General features: G+C 42.7%; 1 protein-coding gene across 1 annotated transcript in view; it reads left to right on the forward strand.

Moving 5' to 3' along the window:
• The first annotated feature begins 631 nt into the window (after positions 1–631).
• Slc9a2 (solute carrier family 9 member A2) overlaps positions 632–18,846 on the forward strand; it is an 88,151-nt gene continuing 69,936 nt past the window's right edge. Inside the window, exon 1 of the mRNA XM_004844473.4 lies at positions 632–989. Within this exon, the coding sequence (XP_004844530.2) occupies positions 734–989 (256 nt within the window). The 5' untranslated portion in view covers positions 632–733. The remainder of the gene's footprint in view (positions 990–18,846) is intronic.

The following is an 18,846-nucleotide window of genomic DNA, read 5'->3' on the forward strand; positions in this document are numbered from 1 at the left end:
TGGCCCTGGACATGTTCACCTCTAAGCCTAAAAGCAGAGGGAGATTTTTTTTCTTTCTGTGAGCCTAGGGAGGATAGAGGAGCTGGCCTCCGACAGTGAGCGAATCCCGCACGCCCTGGTGGTCCCGTGGAGGATGGAGTGGGGCGGGCTTCCGCACCGTGTGTTTGAGGGTGCAGAACGAACAACATGAATTTCCTGTGCTGAGACTTCGGGGCGGGGGGTGCGGCACAAAACGAGGCTTTTCTAAAGTTTCTCGGAGCCTAGACCACTCTTGCGCGCAGTGACTGCACCCCAGCCAGCGGCGCAGCGCCTCTCCCGGGGGTGTGAGTCTCCCCGCGTCCTTGCAGGCGCCCGCGGGGTATAGCGCGCGACGCGTGGGTCGCAGTCCGTGTCCCTTCGCTGGACGCACGCCAGGGTTGGCCTCCGGGGCGGGGACAGCTCGGTCCTGCACGCCGCTGGCAGCTCCACCAGAGGTCTTTGGCCAGGACCGGGGTCGCCCAGGGTGGGGTCTCAGCGACCAGGGAGAGGCACGTGGTCTCCGGGGCCTGTGTCCCCCGCGGGCCGCAGCAGGTGCGCGGTGGCGCCCGGGTCCCCGCGTCCCGCCCCGTCCCGCCCCGTCCCGCCCCCGCCCGGGGCAGGGCCTGCCGGGCGGCCAGGCAGTCGGGCCGCTGTGGCCTCTGTCGCGAAGCTCAGCGGGGACCAGGCGCGATGAGCTGAGACCCCAGCCGGCTGCATGGACCCCGCGCGCCCCGGGGGCGGCCTCCTGCTGCTCCTCGCGCTGCTGCCTGGCGCCACGGCCGAGACCCCGCCAGACGCGCCCGGGCCAGGGGCTACCAGCGCAGACCCGCCCAGCCCGGCCAGCGTGGTGGCGCCAGGGACCACGCCGCTGGAGGAGACCCGGCTGCCGGTGTTCACGCTGGACTACCCGCACGTGCAGATCCCCTTCGAGATCACGCTGTGGATCCTGCTGGCCTCGCTGGCCAAGATTGGTGAGCGGGGGCCGGGGACCCAGTGGGAGGACAGACTGCGGCTTCCGCGGGGTGCAGAGGCCCCAAGAGGAGTTGGCTTCTTGCTTTGGTTCCTATGGGGATCCCAGCCTGGGGTGGCCCAGCGGGACTCGCCCATCCTGACCTGCGATTTGCTGCGTCCTGCTGCGTAGGCTGGCGAGTTTGACAGCTCTTGCCTGTTTGCCCAGGGAGGAAGTGGGCAGGCTGAAGAGGATCCTTGTCGCTCACAGGCACAGGCGCTAGCCAGCGCAGGGCTGACCTGGTCACTGCCCTGGATGCTGGGTACAGCGGACCCTGGGAAGCCGGGGACACCTACCCCGAGCCCTGGCTAAGGAAACGCGAGGAAGGGAACCGGGGACCCTGAGTAGAGGGCCATGTCCTCCCCCTTGGGGAGCTAGTCACTCTCCAGGAAGCCTTTGCTTAGGGTGACTTAGGCCAGAGGGACCCTTGCATATTTAAACATAATTAGCCTAGTTCCCTCCATCTTAATTCTCCTTTGGAAAGCAGAGCTCCTAGGATGTCTTTTCCCCATTACCAGGTCACTCCGGATCTTTGCTCTTTTATGTTATGATCAGGGTGTTTTATTTTTAACCTTGTGCTTTAATGACTTTAAAGAAATCTTAAACTATATTAACTGCTGTTTGATGACTGCAAAAGATTACTAGATGGAAAGAATGCAGGCTTCCTGTGTTTTGTGCTTTGGTCTTGTGAGGTGAGGCAGGTTATTGATTATGGGTAGAGGGTGCCAGTTACTTAGCACCCGAAGTAAGGATGACAAGTTCAGCAAACACCACAGGGCAGTGCAAGGAGGCACTGGATTTGCAAGGGTGCCTGGAGTCTGTTCAGCTGGAGGTGAGGAGGGGAAGCAACCTTCCAGAGAGGGTGAAATACAGACACAGTTGGAAGAGGTCGCAAAGTGGGTGGAGGGATGGTTGTGAGGGGCAAAGCCATGGGAGATGAGCCTCAAACACACTTTTGGTGTCAGTGTAAATTCATGAGATTCTGTTGGTGACCACGGGAGCCCCATACTATTTGATGACCTCACAGGCTGTAATTGCTGGGTTTCGGCAGGGCTCTGCTGGCTGAGCAGCGGTATAAGGTGACCAGACAGCCTCGTACACCAGCTGGACTGATAAACACCCAGCCTCTCATAGTACACTCAGATGCCACCTCTGCACCTGGTCCTCACACCGTCCCTGCCCTGTGGGGTGCAAGTTCGACCATTCTCACCGCATGGAGGTGGGAGGGAAGAGCGGGGACCGAGTGGGGGAGGTACAGTGCGCAGGGGTCCACCCTTGCCCTTCACTCTGTCTCAGCCTGCAGCCCGGTCACTGTCTCCTTGTAGGGCTGCACCTGTCCCCAACACTGCTGCATTCTGGCCTTTTCTTCTTCTGTTCTCTGCTCCTGATTATTTTAATCAGATTAATTACGCTAATGACAGCCGCTAGTCCGCACTTAAGTGCAATTCTCACAGCCTCCATCCTGGACGGGTACCAGGAGCCTGTTTGGCAGAGGACGAAGCTGTGACGGGGGAGGTGACTCTGCTGGGGGAGGGGCAGCCCGACTGCCCATCTGGCACAGGTGGCATCTCTGTGCCTGTTCTATTGGGGCAACGCTGGGGGCATAGGCAGAAGCACCCCACAGCACTGTCCTGGGTGGCAGTGGTGTTGGTGGCGTAGTGAGAGTGGCACAACAGTGACTGCTCTTTCTGACACTCAGCTTCCTTTTCCAGGGCCCTGGGAAGCCTCTTGTGTTTCTCTCCTCTTTGTCTCTGCACTTTTCCAGTGTCCTTTTCCTGTGGGTGGTCTTTTAGTCCCTGCCATGTCTGTGATGTCCCATCCATCTTATTTGACCTCATGGCTTTCCTTGTGTGGCGTTTCATTAAGTGTTGATTCATGCATGCACACAAGCTCAAGGGTGGCAGTGGGCTTAGCCCGGCATGTGAGTGCTCCTGGTCCACTTTTTTACTACTTGACCCAGTTCCCATCCTCCCTATCCACCTGCATTCCTCAAATTCCATACTTTTCTAGCCACCATGTTATCTTTCCCTCTGGCATCTGGGCAGTGCAGAGAGATGACAACGCAGATGTTTGTGTCTCTTGACTAGAGAGGGATCCCAGGCAGCCAGGTGCAGACTGTTGTGGAGGGTGGAGAGGGAATATACTTACTGGGAAAAAAGTGCAATCTTAAGTCCAGAAAGATGGTGCTTGGGGTCTTTGCCATGTGTCTTCATCTCTTACCCCAGCCTTCTCCTGCTTCTTCAGCTGCATTCCTGGAGGAGCCTGCAAATGCCCAGAAAACTGTCTCCTGTGGACGCCCCCTCCCCAGGCCCAGAGCTCTCTGCCTGGCTTGGCCACAACTGTCCTGTGCTGTGGGACACTTTCACAGCTCATTTAACGAAGTCCAGTCATTCAAGTTCTGCTGTAACTTTTGCACTGGTAAAACTTTTATTTGGGAGCAGTCTACTTGTGTTCAATTGTTCATATTTGGGAAGGAGGAGGAGTTTAGCTGTGTAGGGGCATGTGAGGCTACACAGTATAACTCAAATGGCAGCTCACACTGAGTGCTATGGTTTCTATTTAGAGCCCTTTTATTCTCTGTACCTGGTGTTCCTGAATTTACCTGCTCCAGAGAACATTGCGAAACATTAAACAAGGACCAACATGTTACCCAAACTGGACGTTCCTAATGACATATGTAGGGCTTTTAAATATTGCCTGATGGTGATTTTGTAATAGTTTTCTAAATTGCCATACATTATAATATTAGAAATATTAGAGTTAGAAGTGAAAATACATTTCTGGAAAAGTGTTGAATATTCAGCTTTATATCTACAGTATTATTTTTCCTTGTTATTAGGGAAAATCAATTTCCTAATTCTTGAGTTGAAAAAAAAAGTAGTTGAGTACTTAGAAAATGTCCTAAAAGGACAATGGTGATGGCAATGATGTTGATATATATGTGAAGTCATTTAAGAAAACAAACAAAGGCATGTGGTAAATTGAGTGCATCTTGGAAAAGCTTTAAACATGTTGACAAGAAACATTTCCTAGTTTGTTTCTTAGGTCCTCAGACATAGGAACTCATTATTTTTTCACCTTGGCTATTTATATTTTGAGCAACCATTTATTTTCTTTGTGTAGTTATAAATACAAACTTTGCCTGGTAAATCCTGTAGGCAAGGAATGGAGTTCCAAGGCCTGGACTAATAGGTAACCAAAAAACTAAGAAGAGAAAATGTCCTGGTGTTTGTGAAGATTGTCCAATCTGATTTCTTTGCCCAGGAAGTGGGTCAGTGGGCTTTGTGTTGACCTGAATGAGAGCCACTGTGCACCCTACCTTTGCTCAGAGGACGGAGCCCTGGGACCCCTGCCCTGTCAAGGAACACAGCTTGCTCCTCATGCTGAGCTCCCCCATGCACCCTCCCCATGCCTCAGGGTTATGAGGGTCTGCTTGCCTCCCTTCCCAGATGTCCCAGGGTATCCTGTCCTTTGCATTTCTTTTACTCCTCAACTTGACGTAAGGATGTAGAATTTTCTACCTCCCTCCATCCTGCTATCTGGAAATTAATCAACTTATATTCTTACTATTTTAAGGGAAAAGCAGAAAGCAAATTGGTCTATGAAGATGTCTCCTCTGGATTCCAGGCTGGATTTGAAATATGAAACCCAAGAGTTTCGTGTCTGCCCAAATTACAGAGATTGTGATTTCTGAAAATCCATACTCTTTTTCTCTGTCTGTTTTTTTGCCCTGTTTGTCTTACCTGGAGCTGGTTGATCTTGAGCTCATGGTCTTCGGTGTGACTTCAGCCACATCTCCCTTTGCACACATAGGTAGTGTCATGTGTTCCTGGGGACATATGTGTTGGGTCCTACAAAAGCCAGAAGAAGAGACCTGATTCCCTTCTCTCCCCAATCCTCCATCCACTCTCCTTGGGCTGCAAATACAATTTCTATTTCCTGGCTGAAGGCTAACTTCAGCTCTTTGATTACTTTATGAAGACCAACTCTAGGGTCTATGGAATCTCCCACTGTGTTTTACCATCAAGGTGTTTTAGTACATTTAAAATAATAGAAGACTGGACCTCGGATTTAGCTCAGTGGTTCCAACTCCTACCTCGAAAGCACAAGGTCCCAAGTTCGATCCCCAGTACCAAAAGAAAAAAAAAACAGAAAGAATATATTTAAAATAAGAGAAGACTATTTTTCAACAACTGGGAGCATTACTTTATATCAACTTTAACAAAGACAACAGTATTTATTATTAACAGATGCTTGATTTCTTACTGAGTTTTTCACATATCTTGAAACCTTAATAAAATACAAAGAACTTTTTTTATATAAAATTGTTCCTTAGCTGAGTTCTAGCACTGGGAGACAGAGGCAAGAGGATGGCAAGTTCAAACCCAACCTGGGCAACTTAGCAACTCAGTGAGACCCTGTCTCAGAATTTAAAAGTCGGGGAAGTGCTGGGAATATAGCTGAGTGCAAAGGTCCTTAGTTCAATCCTCAGTACTGCAAAACAACAACAAAAAAGGTTCCTTTTAGGGTTATAAAAACTCACCTCTGAAACCAAATGAATTCAATGGTTTTGCTATATGGATAGATTTTGATCAATGATTCAATTATTTTCATGGTTTCTATTTGGCTTACTTATGTCTTCATGGGTCAAGCTAGGTGAATTGCATTTTTCTACAAAATCATTATTTCATTTGAAATTTTACACTTATTGGAAAAAAACTTTTATTACTTTAAAGATCTCTGTATTATTTACCTTCATGTTCTCCTTTTATATTCCTAATATTTTTGTCATAATTTTATCTATATTATACTCTTTGAAAATAATTCATTTTTAGTTGGCTTCTGATTTACTGTCTTCTCCTACCTTTATTATTTACTTACTCCTACTTTCTTTGAGATTGTTTATTTAATTATTGGATTGAAAGTTTAGCTCAGTATTGAATGTACTTCTTTTCCAGTGTCAACTCTTGCCCTACAAGGGTAATTACTCTTTGAAAAAACACTAATAGTTGAAAATATAATTAATATTATTTTTAGTAGTTTCCATAGTATTGAATACTGTATTTTTATGAATCCCTGAGGTTCAAGATTGATAGATGCTTATGTTAAAGGTACATCTTTTTATTAAAAAGGACAAAATTATTTCAGTAGTTCACTTCATGTTATAACTTCAGGAATCCATTTTACCTTCACCAATGTCTCCAAAATATGGATAATTTTTGCCATTATTAAATTCAAATGCATGTCATGATATACATTTAAAACTAAGCAAAAAGGAAGACATATTCATGATACTCAAAGTTTATGAAAATTAATATTTATCAAAAACAATCATTGATTTTAATAATAAAATAATAATAAATAAATGACAAATAAGTAATGAATAATAATAAATAATAAAATTATTTCAGGGAAGTGATGCAAAGGAAGTAACACTTGCCAGATAAGTTGGCAAATATCATTTTTGCTATTAAATATTGAAACATGGGTGTTTTGAGAGAACTTAAGACAAGACATCAGTGATAAAGCTGGAAAGATAATTTACTGATAGGTCTCATCTCAGGGTGGTCAGCCACCAAATTAAAGTCCATAAAATCAGTTTGGTCTTCATGAGATCATGAACTAAAACAGGATTATTAAAGGTAGTTCTTAAGGATAACTTATCATGATTCAAATAGGTATTTTCTGGAAGAGGAGCAATGTAGAAATACACCTTTCTGTCTTATTTTAGTTACATTGCATAATTTTTATATGGGAAAGCTTTCACTGTGTCCAAGTTTCAGTATTTCCAAATCTCTTGTGATTTTTTTGGTAACTTAATAATTACATTTTACTTTCTAGTTAATAAATATATGGATAATTTGTTCATATTTTGTTGGAATTTGGCTAGATAGGCATAATATTGATATTTAGTATTCTTTGTGACTTAATATGAGGCCATTTAAAAACTATAATTTGTATATTAGCTTGCAAAATGATGTATTTATATTTTATTGGGTGTAGGGTTTCATACCTGTGTGCATGCATATATATGAAAACACAATACAGGAAGACTAATACATTTTAATCAATAAACATTATTGATTATTAATTAATAATATTAATTATTAATGCTTAATTTATTTATAGTGTTCAAATTATTAATAGTATAGGCAGACTAATAAAGTCCTAATCATGGTGTTAAAACCATTAATAGCATTACCAAGTTTTTGGCTGCTCTGTCTATCAGTTTCTGAGTTACATAAAGTCAACCTCTAAGTTTGTTTCGCTAGTCACTATTTATAATTTTGTCAATTATTGCTCAATTTATTTTGATGCTATGCTATTAGGTACATAGTAGTTCAATATTATTGTATGTTCTGAGTAAGTTCTTTCCTGTGATTCAGTGTCTATTTATTGTATCATCATTGTTGTTCAACATAAAATATTTTGCACATATATTTTTCCTTATCTTTATTTTTAATGTCATCATTTCCAGATATGTTGTTTTTCTCATACCTTTACTATCACATCAGTGGTGTCATTTTCATTTAGATGTGGCTCATCGAGCTATATGTAAGTGGGATTTGTATCTTTATATTTTGAAATCTCTGTAGTTCAGAAAGAGTAATACAATTACTTTACATTTATTGTGAACAATGATAATGTGGATTTATTTTGCACTTAGTTTACTGTGATTTTTTAAAATGTCTTCATTTTCATTTTTTGCAATTTTGGCTTGGTTACTTTTTAAATTAGTGACTGTTCAGTTTATTATGATTATCTGATTTATTAGGAGTCAGCACAGATTGTTTTGTCTCACTTCCCATGCTTGCTTTTTTTTTTTTAAACATATTATGTAGTCATGCAATTTCAGGTGGATAACTTAGCTTTCTGTGCTCTGTTGCCCTAGTGATAAAATAAAGATAACAGTATCAATGTCATGAGCTGTTCAGAGAATTAGTTTATACATTAAAGTGTTAAAATAATTTCCTAGAATGTGACAAACATGGCATATGCTATTTTTATTAACCTCTTCTAATAACACTTGAACTTCATAAGTTTTTAATGCCTATTTCAAAATTTTAATTTTTTGCCTTTTAATTTAGACATGTTTTATATTTATTTTTCTGCAAATTAGTTTTTATTTTTTGTAAACAGTGTTTATATAGACTTCCAAACATGATACTAATTTTTCTTTATTTTTACATCTATGTCTTTCTTCCTTCTAGATGTTTCATTTTTATTTGAAGTATATTTTTCAGTGGAGAATTCAGGGAGAGCCTTAGACTTCATCTGAAAACATTTTTATTTTAATTATATTCTTAAATAAAAATATTACCACATACAGAGTTTAGAGGTACTACCACTGGAAGTTATGAATTCATTATTTTCTGCCCTCTTTTTGCTATGGGGAGTTATGTTATTACACTCATTGCCCTTGGAATCAACTGGACTGTTTCCTCTGGTTGCATTTAAGATTCTTTGGTTATTTATGATAATCTGTTGTTTCTCTATGTGCATAGGTGTGGATTTATTTTATTTTTCTGATTTGAAACTTGTTATATGTTTATGTTTCTTAATTGCTTTTCATGTTTTTTATCTCTTCTTTTCTCTACTATTTCTTGCTAATTTCTTTGACTTTTTTCCCCCAGATTACCATATTACTTTTAGTATGCATCTAGTTTGTATCTCACTTACTCATTAGATTTTTTTTTTACTCATTAGATCTTTAATCTTATATTTTCATTTAATCTTTAAGGTCATTTTCATACTTTTATATTTAATTATACTCACTTAATTACTACTGATTACCTAGCTTTTACTCCTCTATTCATTTAAACTATATTCATTCTATAGCCTCTTTTAGATTATTCTCAGTTTTTTCCTAGTTTTTAGAGTGTTAATTCTTAAACTCATCACATCTATAACTTTCTATTTGGATATTTATGTCTTACATAGATAGTAGTTTTTATTGTGAGCTTCTCTTCAAGGGGTATTTATTTGATCGAGTCTATTTTCCTTATATTGTAAAATATTCTTACAAAATGGTTTTGAGTGTTTTTGTTTCTGGACCTAGGGTTCCAATGGTTCATTTCTAATCTTAGTTTCTTAGCTTGGCTTTCCTATATGAATCAAATACTATAAATATAAACCTTCCACCTGTAGGTGTGGTAAGCCTGGAGTTTTATACTTCACAGGTGACTTTTTCCCTGGCCCAGTGCCCATAAAGTATTGGCATGCTTCTTTCCATTTTTCCTGGCTACAGGCATCTTTTTCCATCTATCTATCTATCTATCTATCTATCTATCTATCTATCTATCTATCATCTATCTATTTATTTAGGACAAGATAGCTCTTTAAGACTTGGGAATTTATACAAGAGTCTTTCCTATGACAGTCAGATTTCTTGTCTTAATGGGAGTTTAAACTGCCAGGTCCTAGCAGCTACAGTGAGCTCCAGATCTGGAACTCCTCTAGCTTCTAAGAGAGAGAAAATTATATACATATAATTAGAGTCCAACTGCTGTCTTTCACTAGGATTTCTTTCGTTATTTCTGTCCTCTTCCACATTTTCTTTTATTTTGAACTTGGATAGATATTAATATCATATATTTTCGTTGAGAGGAGGCTCTATCTGTATCCAGATCATTGGTTGCCTCTGTAATATTTTTGAATGGTACATTTTAAAGAACAGTGTTCAAAATTTCTGGCTATATTGCGCTTATAGAATATCACAATGGCTTTCCTTTAATGTAATGCAAAAAATAATTATACTTTCTTCACTTTTTAAAAAATTTTAGGATGAAGAAGTATGACAATACTGCCTTGTTTTCCTTTCAATGTTTTAAAGCTCAGCTGTTGAGGAAGTGCTGGACCTAAGTTTTGGAAAAGATACCCCAGATAAGAAGTAGAAAGTCCCTATTGTAATTACACTTCTTCTATTAACTTGGTGTTAGGATCCTGGCAAGACACCCCCTACTCAGTTCTTCCATTGAGTTAATCAAAGCTGCGGTACGTAGCTCCCCGACATGTTGAATATTTCTATAAGGAAATACCAGGTTCTCTGTAAAGAAGGGAGTCATTGATGACAGAACTTTTAGTTCTATAGCAAAAGAAACTGAAGCCAAGACAAGTGGGTGTTTACTACATTAAAGTGATGTGTAGACATGGGTGTGCTGACATTCTAAATGATGCCTGCAGAATTATAGCTTACTCACTTCCAATTACATCTCTTAAATGTAATGAATCATAATTGACATATTTCATGCAATAATCTGTCCATTGTTCATCACTATTCATGAGCTTTCTAATGTAGATTTGTCAAGTGTATCTTCTGTTTGAAGATGTCTAGTATTCCTCTCCCACTTTAGTAATTCCAGGTGGGAGAAGTAGGGAAATTCTCTGGAAATCTCTGCTGTGGCTGAGACAGAATCGTACTTTACAGGTGAATTTCATGCTCTTGCTTTATGTTGGCCTACAGAGGCTCACATGGGAAAGACAGGCGAAAACGAAACCTACAATTACACTTAGAAATTTCTGCTGAAAACAAGTTAGATTACACCTGCCTACTCTACATGGGGAAGCATGCTGAAGAAGATTAAAGGTTTTCTTGTCCACAGAAAGTTTCTTAGGGAGTCCTAGGGCAGTGACATAGCTTCCTTGTCCTATTTCCCTGATTCTGCCACTGTTCATCGGCTGCTCTCAGTGGCCAGGTCTCTTTTCTAGACATCCCCAGCCTGGGAGACCAAGCAGAGATATGCAGCCAGTGCTGGCATTTCTGTGGCATTGGGGGGTGGAGATGGGTGAGCCTCTGCCACAGTTTCTCTAATGAAATAATAATAGCCAACAAGAACAGAGCATTGTTCCCTGCCAGGCATTTGGGCCAAGTGCTTTGTACATGCTACCATACTCAATCTAGTAGCTCTGGGGGTATGCACTACTCTCACCCCAGTGTAAAAAAGCAGGTGGAGAAACAAGGTTTAGGAAGCTTTGTTAACTTGTCTGAAGCATCACAGCTGCCAGGTGGAAGAGGAGCCCCACCTGCTCTTCCTCAGGCTTCTGTGTCTAGTGCTGCCACACTGCCTGTCATGGGAAGGGACACTGGACTCTGCATGTGTGCATTCATTCAACAGCCAACTGAAAACTATTAGGAAGAATTTGTGTTTGTGCTGAACAGGTGCAGATGTTTTTCTTGTCACTGCTCCCTGCGTGATGCAGTGTAAGAGCTTTCTACATGGCATTTACATGGTAGATGCAGGTCAACCCCAGGTAATTTGGCATGCACAGGAGGAGGTGTGTAGTTGCTATGGAGGTGCAACATTGTCTCTGTGAGGCGTCTGGGTGGATGCAGACTTTGGTGTCCCTGTGGTCCTGGAGCTGGTGTCTAGGGATCCTGAGGTTCAGCTCTTCGGTCCTTCCATCTGTGGACCACAGAGCACCTCTGGGTGCTTCCTCTTACCCAGCCCTGGCCAGACCCCTGCTCTGGAGTCTCATATGGAGCCCTTTTCCCCTCATGTGCACTATCTGGGATTGTCACAGCAAAGCACTTGATGTTGATAATTCCACTGCAACCTTCCCAGAGTGCCTGTGAGGCCCAACTGTGATCATCTGTGAAAGTGGATAGGGCCTCAAAGTCAGTGTTAATGAGGCCTCATGGTGCTGTGAGTTGGGTAGGGCAGATCTAATCCAAAGGCAAGGTGGAGCAGGTGAGCAATACCAGAGCCAGAACATGTGTCTAGAACTTCTGAGACTTAGTGTGGCCTTTCCCATGACCTAGACAATGCAGAATTTTAGTGATTATGAAATTCTGCTACTTTTTCTTATCTGCAGGTCAATTTTCCAAGTGACTTGTGCTCAACCATGGTCTGAAAATATTAAAATTTGTGTTGATTCTTTCAAGACAAATAGACCACAGTCACCCAAATTTTATAAAAGTATGCTATTATAATTGTTCTATTTTATTATTTGTTGTTATTAACCTCTTCCCCTGTTTAGTTTATAAGTTAAACTTTATCGTAAGTGTATATATGTGTTGGAAAAACAGCTAATACAGATTTTGATCCTGTGTATGGTTTCAGGCATCAGGGAGTGGGAGTCTTGGAACATATCTCCCTGTAGATAAGGGGAAATGATTGTATATATTTAACATGTTAATGACTCATAGGCTAAAGAAACATTCAACTCGTAAAACCTGGACTGCTGTGTAGATTTAATAGATCAAAGTTCCACCCTCCCAGATTATAGGAGAAAAAATGTTTAGTATGTGTTGTTTTGTTGTACACAAATGCACACTTATTGAATGGCATATACAATCATGTGGTACACACATATGCACACACAAGTGTCATTCATTAGGGTGCAAGCTTCACAAAGGAAGGGATTTTGTCTATTTGACTCACTGCCTGGAATGGTACCTGGCACATAGTAGTTACTCAGTAAATAGTGACTGAGTCAATGAATAACTATTATCTGAAGACACTTTTTATTTCCCTACAATTTCATTATGTGGTAATTAAGGTGACCACACACTGTGGTTTCTGCATGACATCAAAGGTTCATACTTCGTGTCCTGGCAGATGTATTACTACTGTGCCTGTCCACTCTCATATATCTTAGTTATTGGTCTCTGGACTTCTAACATACATGCTATATTTTTGGAAAAAATTCAAGGGGGAACTTAAATTCTGGGGTCCATAATCCCACCCCTGCCACTTATTAGCTGTGGATTTGGGGTCAGAGTTAATCTCTACAACTTCTCTTATTTCATCTGTAAAATAAAGTAATACCAGTAGTGGCTTCTTCAAGACTTCAGAAATTTAGACAGCCTTGGATCAAAACAGATTTCTTGCTTCCTTCTTTGAAGCATAACAGCATTATACTGGTGAAATCTGTTTAGTCCATTTGTTCCACTGAAGGCTGGTAGATTTAGATGTTTAGATGTTCTGGTCTCCTGCAGTTGGTGTTATGAATAGATTTCTTTCCAAATCATACATATTTCTGTTTCCAGTGTTGCCCAAGTTAAAAGCAAAAACATCCTTTTGCTTTGGCTGAGTTAGTTTTCAGTGGGAAAGGCAGAACACACCCACTGTGCTATCCAGGTTCCTCCTTGGAAATGGAAGCTTGAGCAGCCAGGCCTGACAGGTGGAAGGGAAGAGAGGTAGGTGGGCAGGGGGCTCCACCCCTCAGGTGATCCCTTCCTTGGCCTCTTCCAGACTTGTGCTGGAAAGCCTCAAGCTGCTGGGTCTCCTCAGTGCCATTGGTGTCACAGACACCCCAGCTGGTGCTTATACCGTAAAAATGCATTTGATCAGCAGGTGCTTTCCAAGTATTCTTTGTGCATTTTGGGGGGTATTAACAGGGTGTTTGTTTTTTTTAAGAACTCCAAATATGAAAGAATTTTAAAGCTAAGTGCCACCTAGGTTAGTGACTGCTTCTTTAAAACTATCAAACAGCACTGCTCCTCTCCAGTGTTCTAAGGCAGAACCCTAAGGCTGCTGACTGCTTCCTTCAAACCCTGGGATGGGGAGAGAAGATGATGATGATGATAAATTCTCCTCTTCCTATCTGATTGAAACTCTGGCCTTCAGTGTTGGGAGGGATGAGCTATCTGTGTCATCAACCCTAGACTGCTTTCCTGGGAGAGCAGTTTCCTTCTTCAGGGGTCTCTTGGGAACTCAGGATGTTGGAGGAAATCAGAAAATGCATGCCCTGCATGAATTAGCTCCCAGCCAGTCTCTGTATCCCGTTGCCTGGGCTTACTTTCTACTGAGCCTTGGTCACCATCTGATGTGATTATTTATTTACTAGCAGGTGTCTCACTCTCCTCCTCCTCCTTCTCCTTCTCCTGGAGGCTCAGGGAAGCAGGCCTGTTTTTGCCAGCTTACAATGGGCTTAGTTAAAACTAATGCTGTCTGTGTTCTAGCTAACACTGACTGTTCTGAAGTGCTTCACATCTGAGACTGACCTTGATCCTCAAGAGTCTTTCTTCTGTTTGATTTCCTGTTACTGCTGACCTCCATTCATTCAGGCCTCCCAGGCAAAGGCCACCCCTAATGTGAATGTGCTGCTTAAAAGGATTGGGTTGATAAGATAGTTGATTTATGTACAAACGACTTTGCTTCCTCTGCAATAATTTTTTTTTAATGTTTTTGTTTGGGCTTGGTGTTTCAATCTTGTGCTTTGAGCCCACTGAAATAGGGGAGACATGATTGATCCTATCTCCAAACCAATGTATGTAACGGGCAAGGATCTGGTCCTCCATTTCCCTACCAAATGCATTATTGGGGTTGCCTGTCACTTTACTGAAACACAGTAATGGTGAAAACAGTGGCACTGAAAACTGTCCATCAGGATTTAAAATGTGTGTGTCCTCTTCCTTGTGGAAGCTCCTTTAGTCTGCACACAGAGGCCAGGGGTTGTGACTGTGCAATCTGCCACGTCGGTAATCAGAAATCAGGGAGGCGACACAGTCAACGAAAGGATATGATTCTAGGTAGTTTAGAAAATAGTGTAATTTGCCAAATAGTGTAGTTTCTTAGTTTAGCCTGGGTCCCCAGTGTGCAAGTAGGTCGCTTGCCCGTAAATTACCAGTGCCCACAGCTGGGTTTTAGCAACCACTTAATTGAAAAATGATATCAGGTAGCAAATACTGGCAATTGTGGGCTCCTTCACCACACTTTCATCTACTTATTTTAAGCAAGTGGTAAATTTGTTGAGCAGTCAGGCTCCTGAGCCCAGACAGAAAATGAAGCTCCCACCCAAGATGCATGGGTGGGTGGGGTGGACTCCTTGGAAAAATGTGTACCACTTAATGGCAGCAGTGTACAAACAACAAAACCAAAGTTGGCATAAATCATTTACTAACATATGGCCTGAGAGAGCAACAAACCCTAGGATTTAACACCCAGCCCAGGGCAATAGAGTAAAAATTGCTTTCAACTGTTGGCCTGCACAGAGGGTTTTGGCTCTAGGTTACAGAACACTAGTCCTCATTACCACCAGCAGCAGCTTCTCTCTGGCTTAACTGCGAAGGATCTGTGCACAAGTCATCACAAGATCTCAGTTACTCATTGGAGGAACATCCCCTAAATCATGCCCATCCTCGGGGGAAGTTTTACCTGTATGAGGATGTCTTCCATCAAATCCTTTTACGATCAACCATTTCATCGACTTACATTTCTAAAATGACAGGAGAAAAGAAAATAAAGCAGAGTAATCAAGAAGGAGATCCTCAAAATAAAAAAGAAGGAGATCCTCAAGTCATCTGTATGAAAATGGATGCACCTTGACACCATAATATTAAGGGAATTACATCAGACATACAAGATTAAATATCACATGGTTTATCTTATATGAGAAACCCGAGGTATAAATAAATTAAAGAGCCAAATAAAAGACAGAGAATAGGAAACAAGGAGATGGATCTTTTGCAAAAGGAAAGGGAACCAAGAGATGGATGAGAAGAAGAGGAAGAGGATAAAAAATGAATGAAGACAAAAAAATGAAAAAGAATGAAGATGTATCACATACATGTACCAACTGCCCACCGTGAACGTGAGCATTACCTACTGCAAACATGTACTCATAAAAATAAAAATTAAAAAAAAATAAAACAAGGGACCTATAGCCAGATGGACATGAAACTTGGGGCAGATGAGCTTGTTTGGGCTCACAGGGGGTCTGGTCTGTGGAAGCTGCTCCCTCCCTGCAAATCCAGAGCCCCTGAACCTGCTGCCCTGAAAGATGCTGTGAAACACGAGAGCAGACTGCTAAATAAGAACCCTCAGCAGGTCTGGGCAGTGCATAGGGTGTTTGACCAGTGAGGATCTTGTTTCCCATCTGGTTGTGTTAGAAATTCCCCTGGCGTCTGTGGATTGCTTCTCTGGCCTTCGGGAGGCACACATTTCGCACCCAGCAGGAAGATACACAGAAACACCTTGAGAACCACCCAGGGCCCTTCCTTTTCTGTCCTGCATCAGGTCATGGGGTGTGCACAATGAAGCCAGGTATAATTTCTGGGCTGCCCAAAGGTGTTGCGTGTCTATTTCCTCTTCACTGCTCACAGAGCATTTCACAGAGTTCATGCGACACAGGCCTTGGCATTGTTCCTCCCTTAAATGCTGGGAATCTGAGCATACTGGTGACTACAGCTGACATCTTCCAAAGTAGAAGGAGGCTTTCATCTCCACCTGCCTGGCTTATTGCATTTCTATCTTCAACAAGGCCAGGGGGACTCAGAGGAACCTGAGACACTGTTCTCCACCAGGAAGTAGACAGGGTGCTCAAGCATGTGATTGGTTTGGGTTTGTTTGATTATGGCAAACAAGTCAATATAAAATTCAAAACCGTGAGTCCCCAAATCAAAAGTGGATCATATTATTTACAGAAAGGTACAATGCTTATTTATTCATTTGTGAATCATGTTATTTACAGAAAGGTACAATACTTGTTGTTTATCAATTTCTTTACTGTTTCTCCACTGTCTTTCTTAAAACTCTATGGTTCAGTTTCTTGTGTTGCAGAGGGAGGAGTCAGTTTATTTTTACAGGACTAGTGTGCAAAAGAATTTGACACCTGTACTATACAGAGATTCTGTTGATCTTTATTAAAATTTCTGGGAAAATAACAAGCTTTTGTGGCACCAAAAGAGCCAGCTGTGTGGCACCTGGGGACTGTGATGGTCAAGTGCCAGGAATAGATGCTAGGGAGGTGTTGGGGGGCTGTGGAAATGCGGTCAGGTCACAAGGTCAGGGCTGCAGCACTGCCTTGCTCCTCTTACAGAGTGTCACCATCAGATACTTGGCAGCCCATGCTGGGCACCAGGACCTGCCCTGCTGCTCCCTGCTAGGGTCACTGGGGGCAGGGGTTCAATGCCAGAAGCTCCACCCAGAGCACCCTGTTACTGCTCAAAGCGTAACTCTCCCCAGACAACTTGATGTGTGCTAGAAAAGAATTCCCTGTTGTAAGAAGGGATAGCTTGTTGTTTTCTTCAATTTGTGATTTCCCTTGGAATTAGAGGACTTTTCCATATCAAAAAGCTGAGGGCAGCACTTTCTCTACCTCGTGGGTGTGTCCTGTGTCACAGGGACTGCATCTTCCATGTGTCAGTGTCACCGAGAAGGGTTCACAAATGATGTGTGTGTGTACTGTGTACTTACACGTGGTCTACACACTTCTGCACACACTCAATATCTTTCAAGTCCATGAAGAGGAATTACTAAGGTGATATTTAAAAACTATGAATACATTAAGGTGTGTTATGCACATGTACCAACTCCCCAAGATGAATGTAATCATTATGTACTGCCAGTGTGTACTTGTAAAAATTAAAATTAAAACAGTAAAATAAAAAGTTAAAGTGCTATGAAATTTCTTGTAATGGATATTAGAAGAATCTGTTCAGCAAAATATTTTTCTGACTCACTGGATAGAAGTGTATTTGTTGGGCCCAGCTGCTTGTGGAGAAATAGTTGTCCTCCTCTCACTGATGGCCCAGTGAACAGAGTCTGCCATGGCAGTCAGGACCTCAGTGAGGTCCTGCTCCAGTCCTGCCTCCGGGGTCACATGAGGACTTGGCCACCTTCCCTGGAGAGGAGGCTGCTTGGCCAGCTGTGACCTTCCACCTTTCCTCAGCCTTGGAAGTGAGCTTCATCTCTGCTTGCTGCCCTGGACCGGCAGCAGCCTGGCCCCTAACCAGAAGCAGCTACCAGCCCCAGGCAGGACAGGGATGGGAGTACTCCAGGCCCGGCACAGCCAGGACTCCCTTGGCTGCTGAAGGGTTGGGAACCCTCCTGCAATTCATGGAACTCCAGTGCCTACATTTTGTGCCCATTGCTCTGGTTACGACTTGAAGCCAGGTGAGGAAAAGCAGAAGGGAAAGTTGTGCTGCTTCAGTCTCCTTCGCAGTGTCAGTGTCTGATGCGTGAACTTGAGAGGGGCAGGCCTTGCTGGTCATGCCCTGCTGGGCGGGAAAGGTGGGGATGAGGATGAGGATGGGCCAGCTGTACAGCCAACCCTTTCCTGGTCCCAGAGGATCCCCTTCCCAGCTCCCGCTGATTGAGAGACTGGCACAGGGTGAGCAACAGAGGGTGCGCCCCATTCTGCTGATGTTTTGAGATAAGCCAGACAGGAGGATTTAGAGAGGAATTGCTCAGTTATTTTTGGTACCCGGGATCGAACTTGGGACCTTGTGCTTTCTAGGCAGGCGGCTGAACCACTGAGCTAAATCCCCAGCCCTCTCAGTTTCTAAACACAAACTGAACCTTTGAAATCACTAGAGGGGCTGAGCAAAATCAGGCCTATCCTAGGCCAGCATGGCTCCTGTCATGGCCCTGAACAGTTTCTATCTTTTATTTTTATGTGAAAGAAACTTTGCTTTTACTATAGATGCTTCTCGATGTAGGACGGGGTTCTGTGCTAATAAACCCTTTGTAAGCTAATAACATGCTAAGCCAAATTTCACTGAAGAAACCCAACCTGTGGAACACCCTAGCTCAGCAACACAGCACACCACGGTCTCAGTTGTTTCCCTTCAAAATCCTGTGGCTGACTGGTACCTGTGGCCCAGGACCATGATTGTATCTTGCTGCCCAGGAAAAGATACGAATTCAGAATCTAAAGTCTGGTTTCTACTGAGTGTGGATCACTTTTAGACTACTATAAAGTTTAAAAAATCATACATGAAAACTTCGTAAATTAGGCACTGTCTGCATTTGTGTGGGGGATACTTGTGCATTCAGGATCCATTGGCATTTGTGTGACAGTTAACACTGATCAAAATTAGTACATTCTCAAAAACTTAGTAGATTCTCACCAAGTAATTGTGTTATGAAGTGAGA

Source organism: Heterocephalus glaber, unplaced genomic scaffold (genome assembly GCF_053883595.1).
Source record: "Heterocephalus glaber isolate CG9 unplaced genomic scaffold, H.glaber_assembly_v1.0 deba00000470, whole genome shotgun sequence".
In the NCBI taxonomy this organism is placed as follows: domain Eukaryota; kingdom Metazoa; phylum Chordata; class Mammalia; order Rodentia; family Bathyergidae; genus Heterocephalus; species Heterocephalus glaber.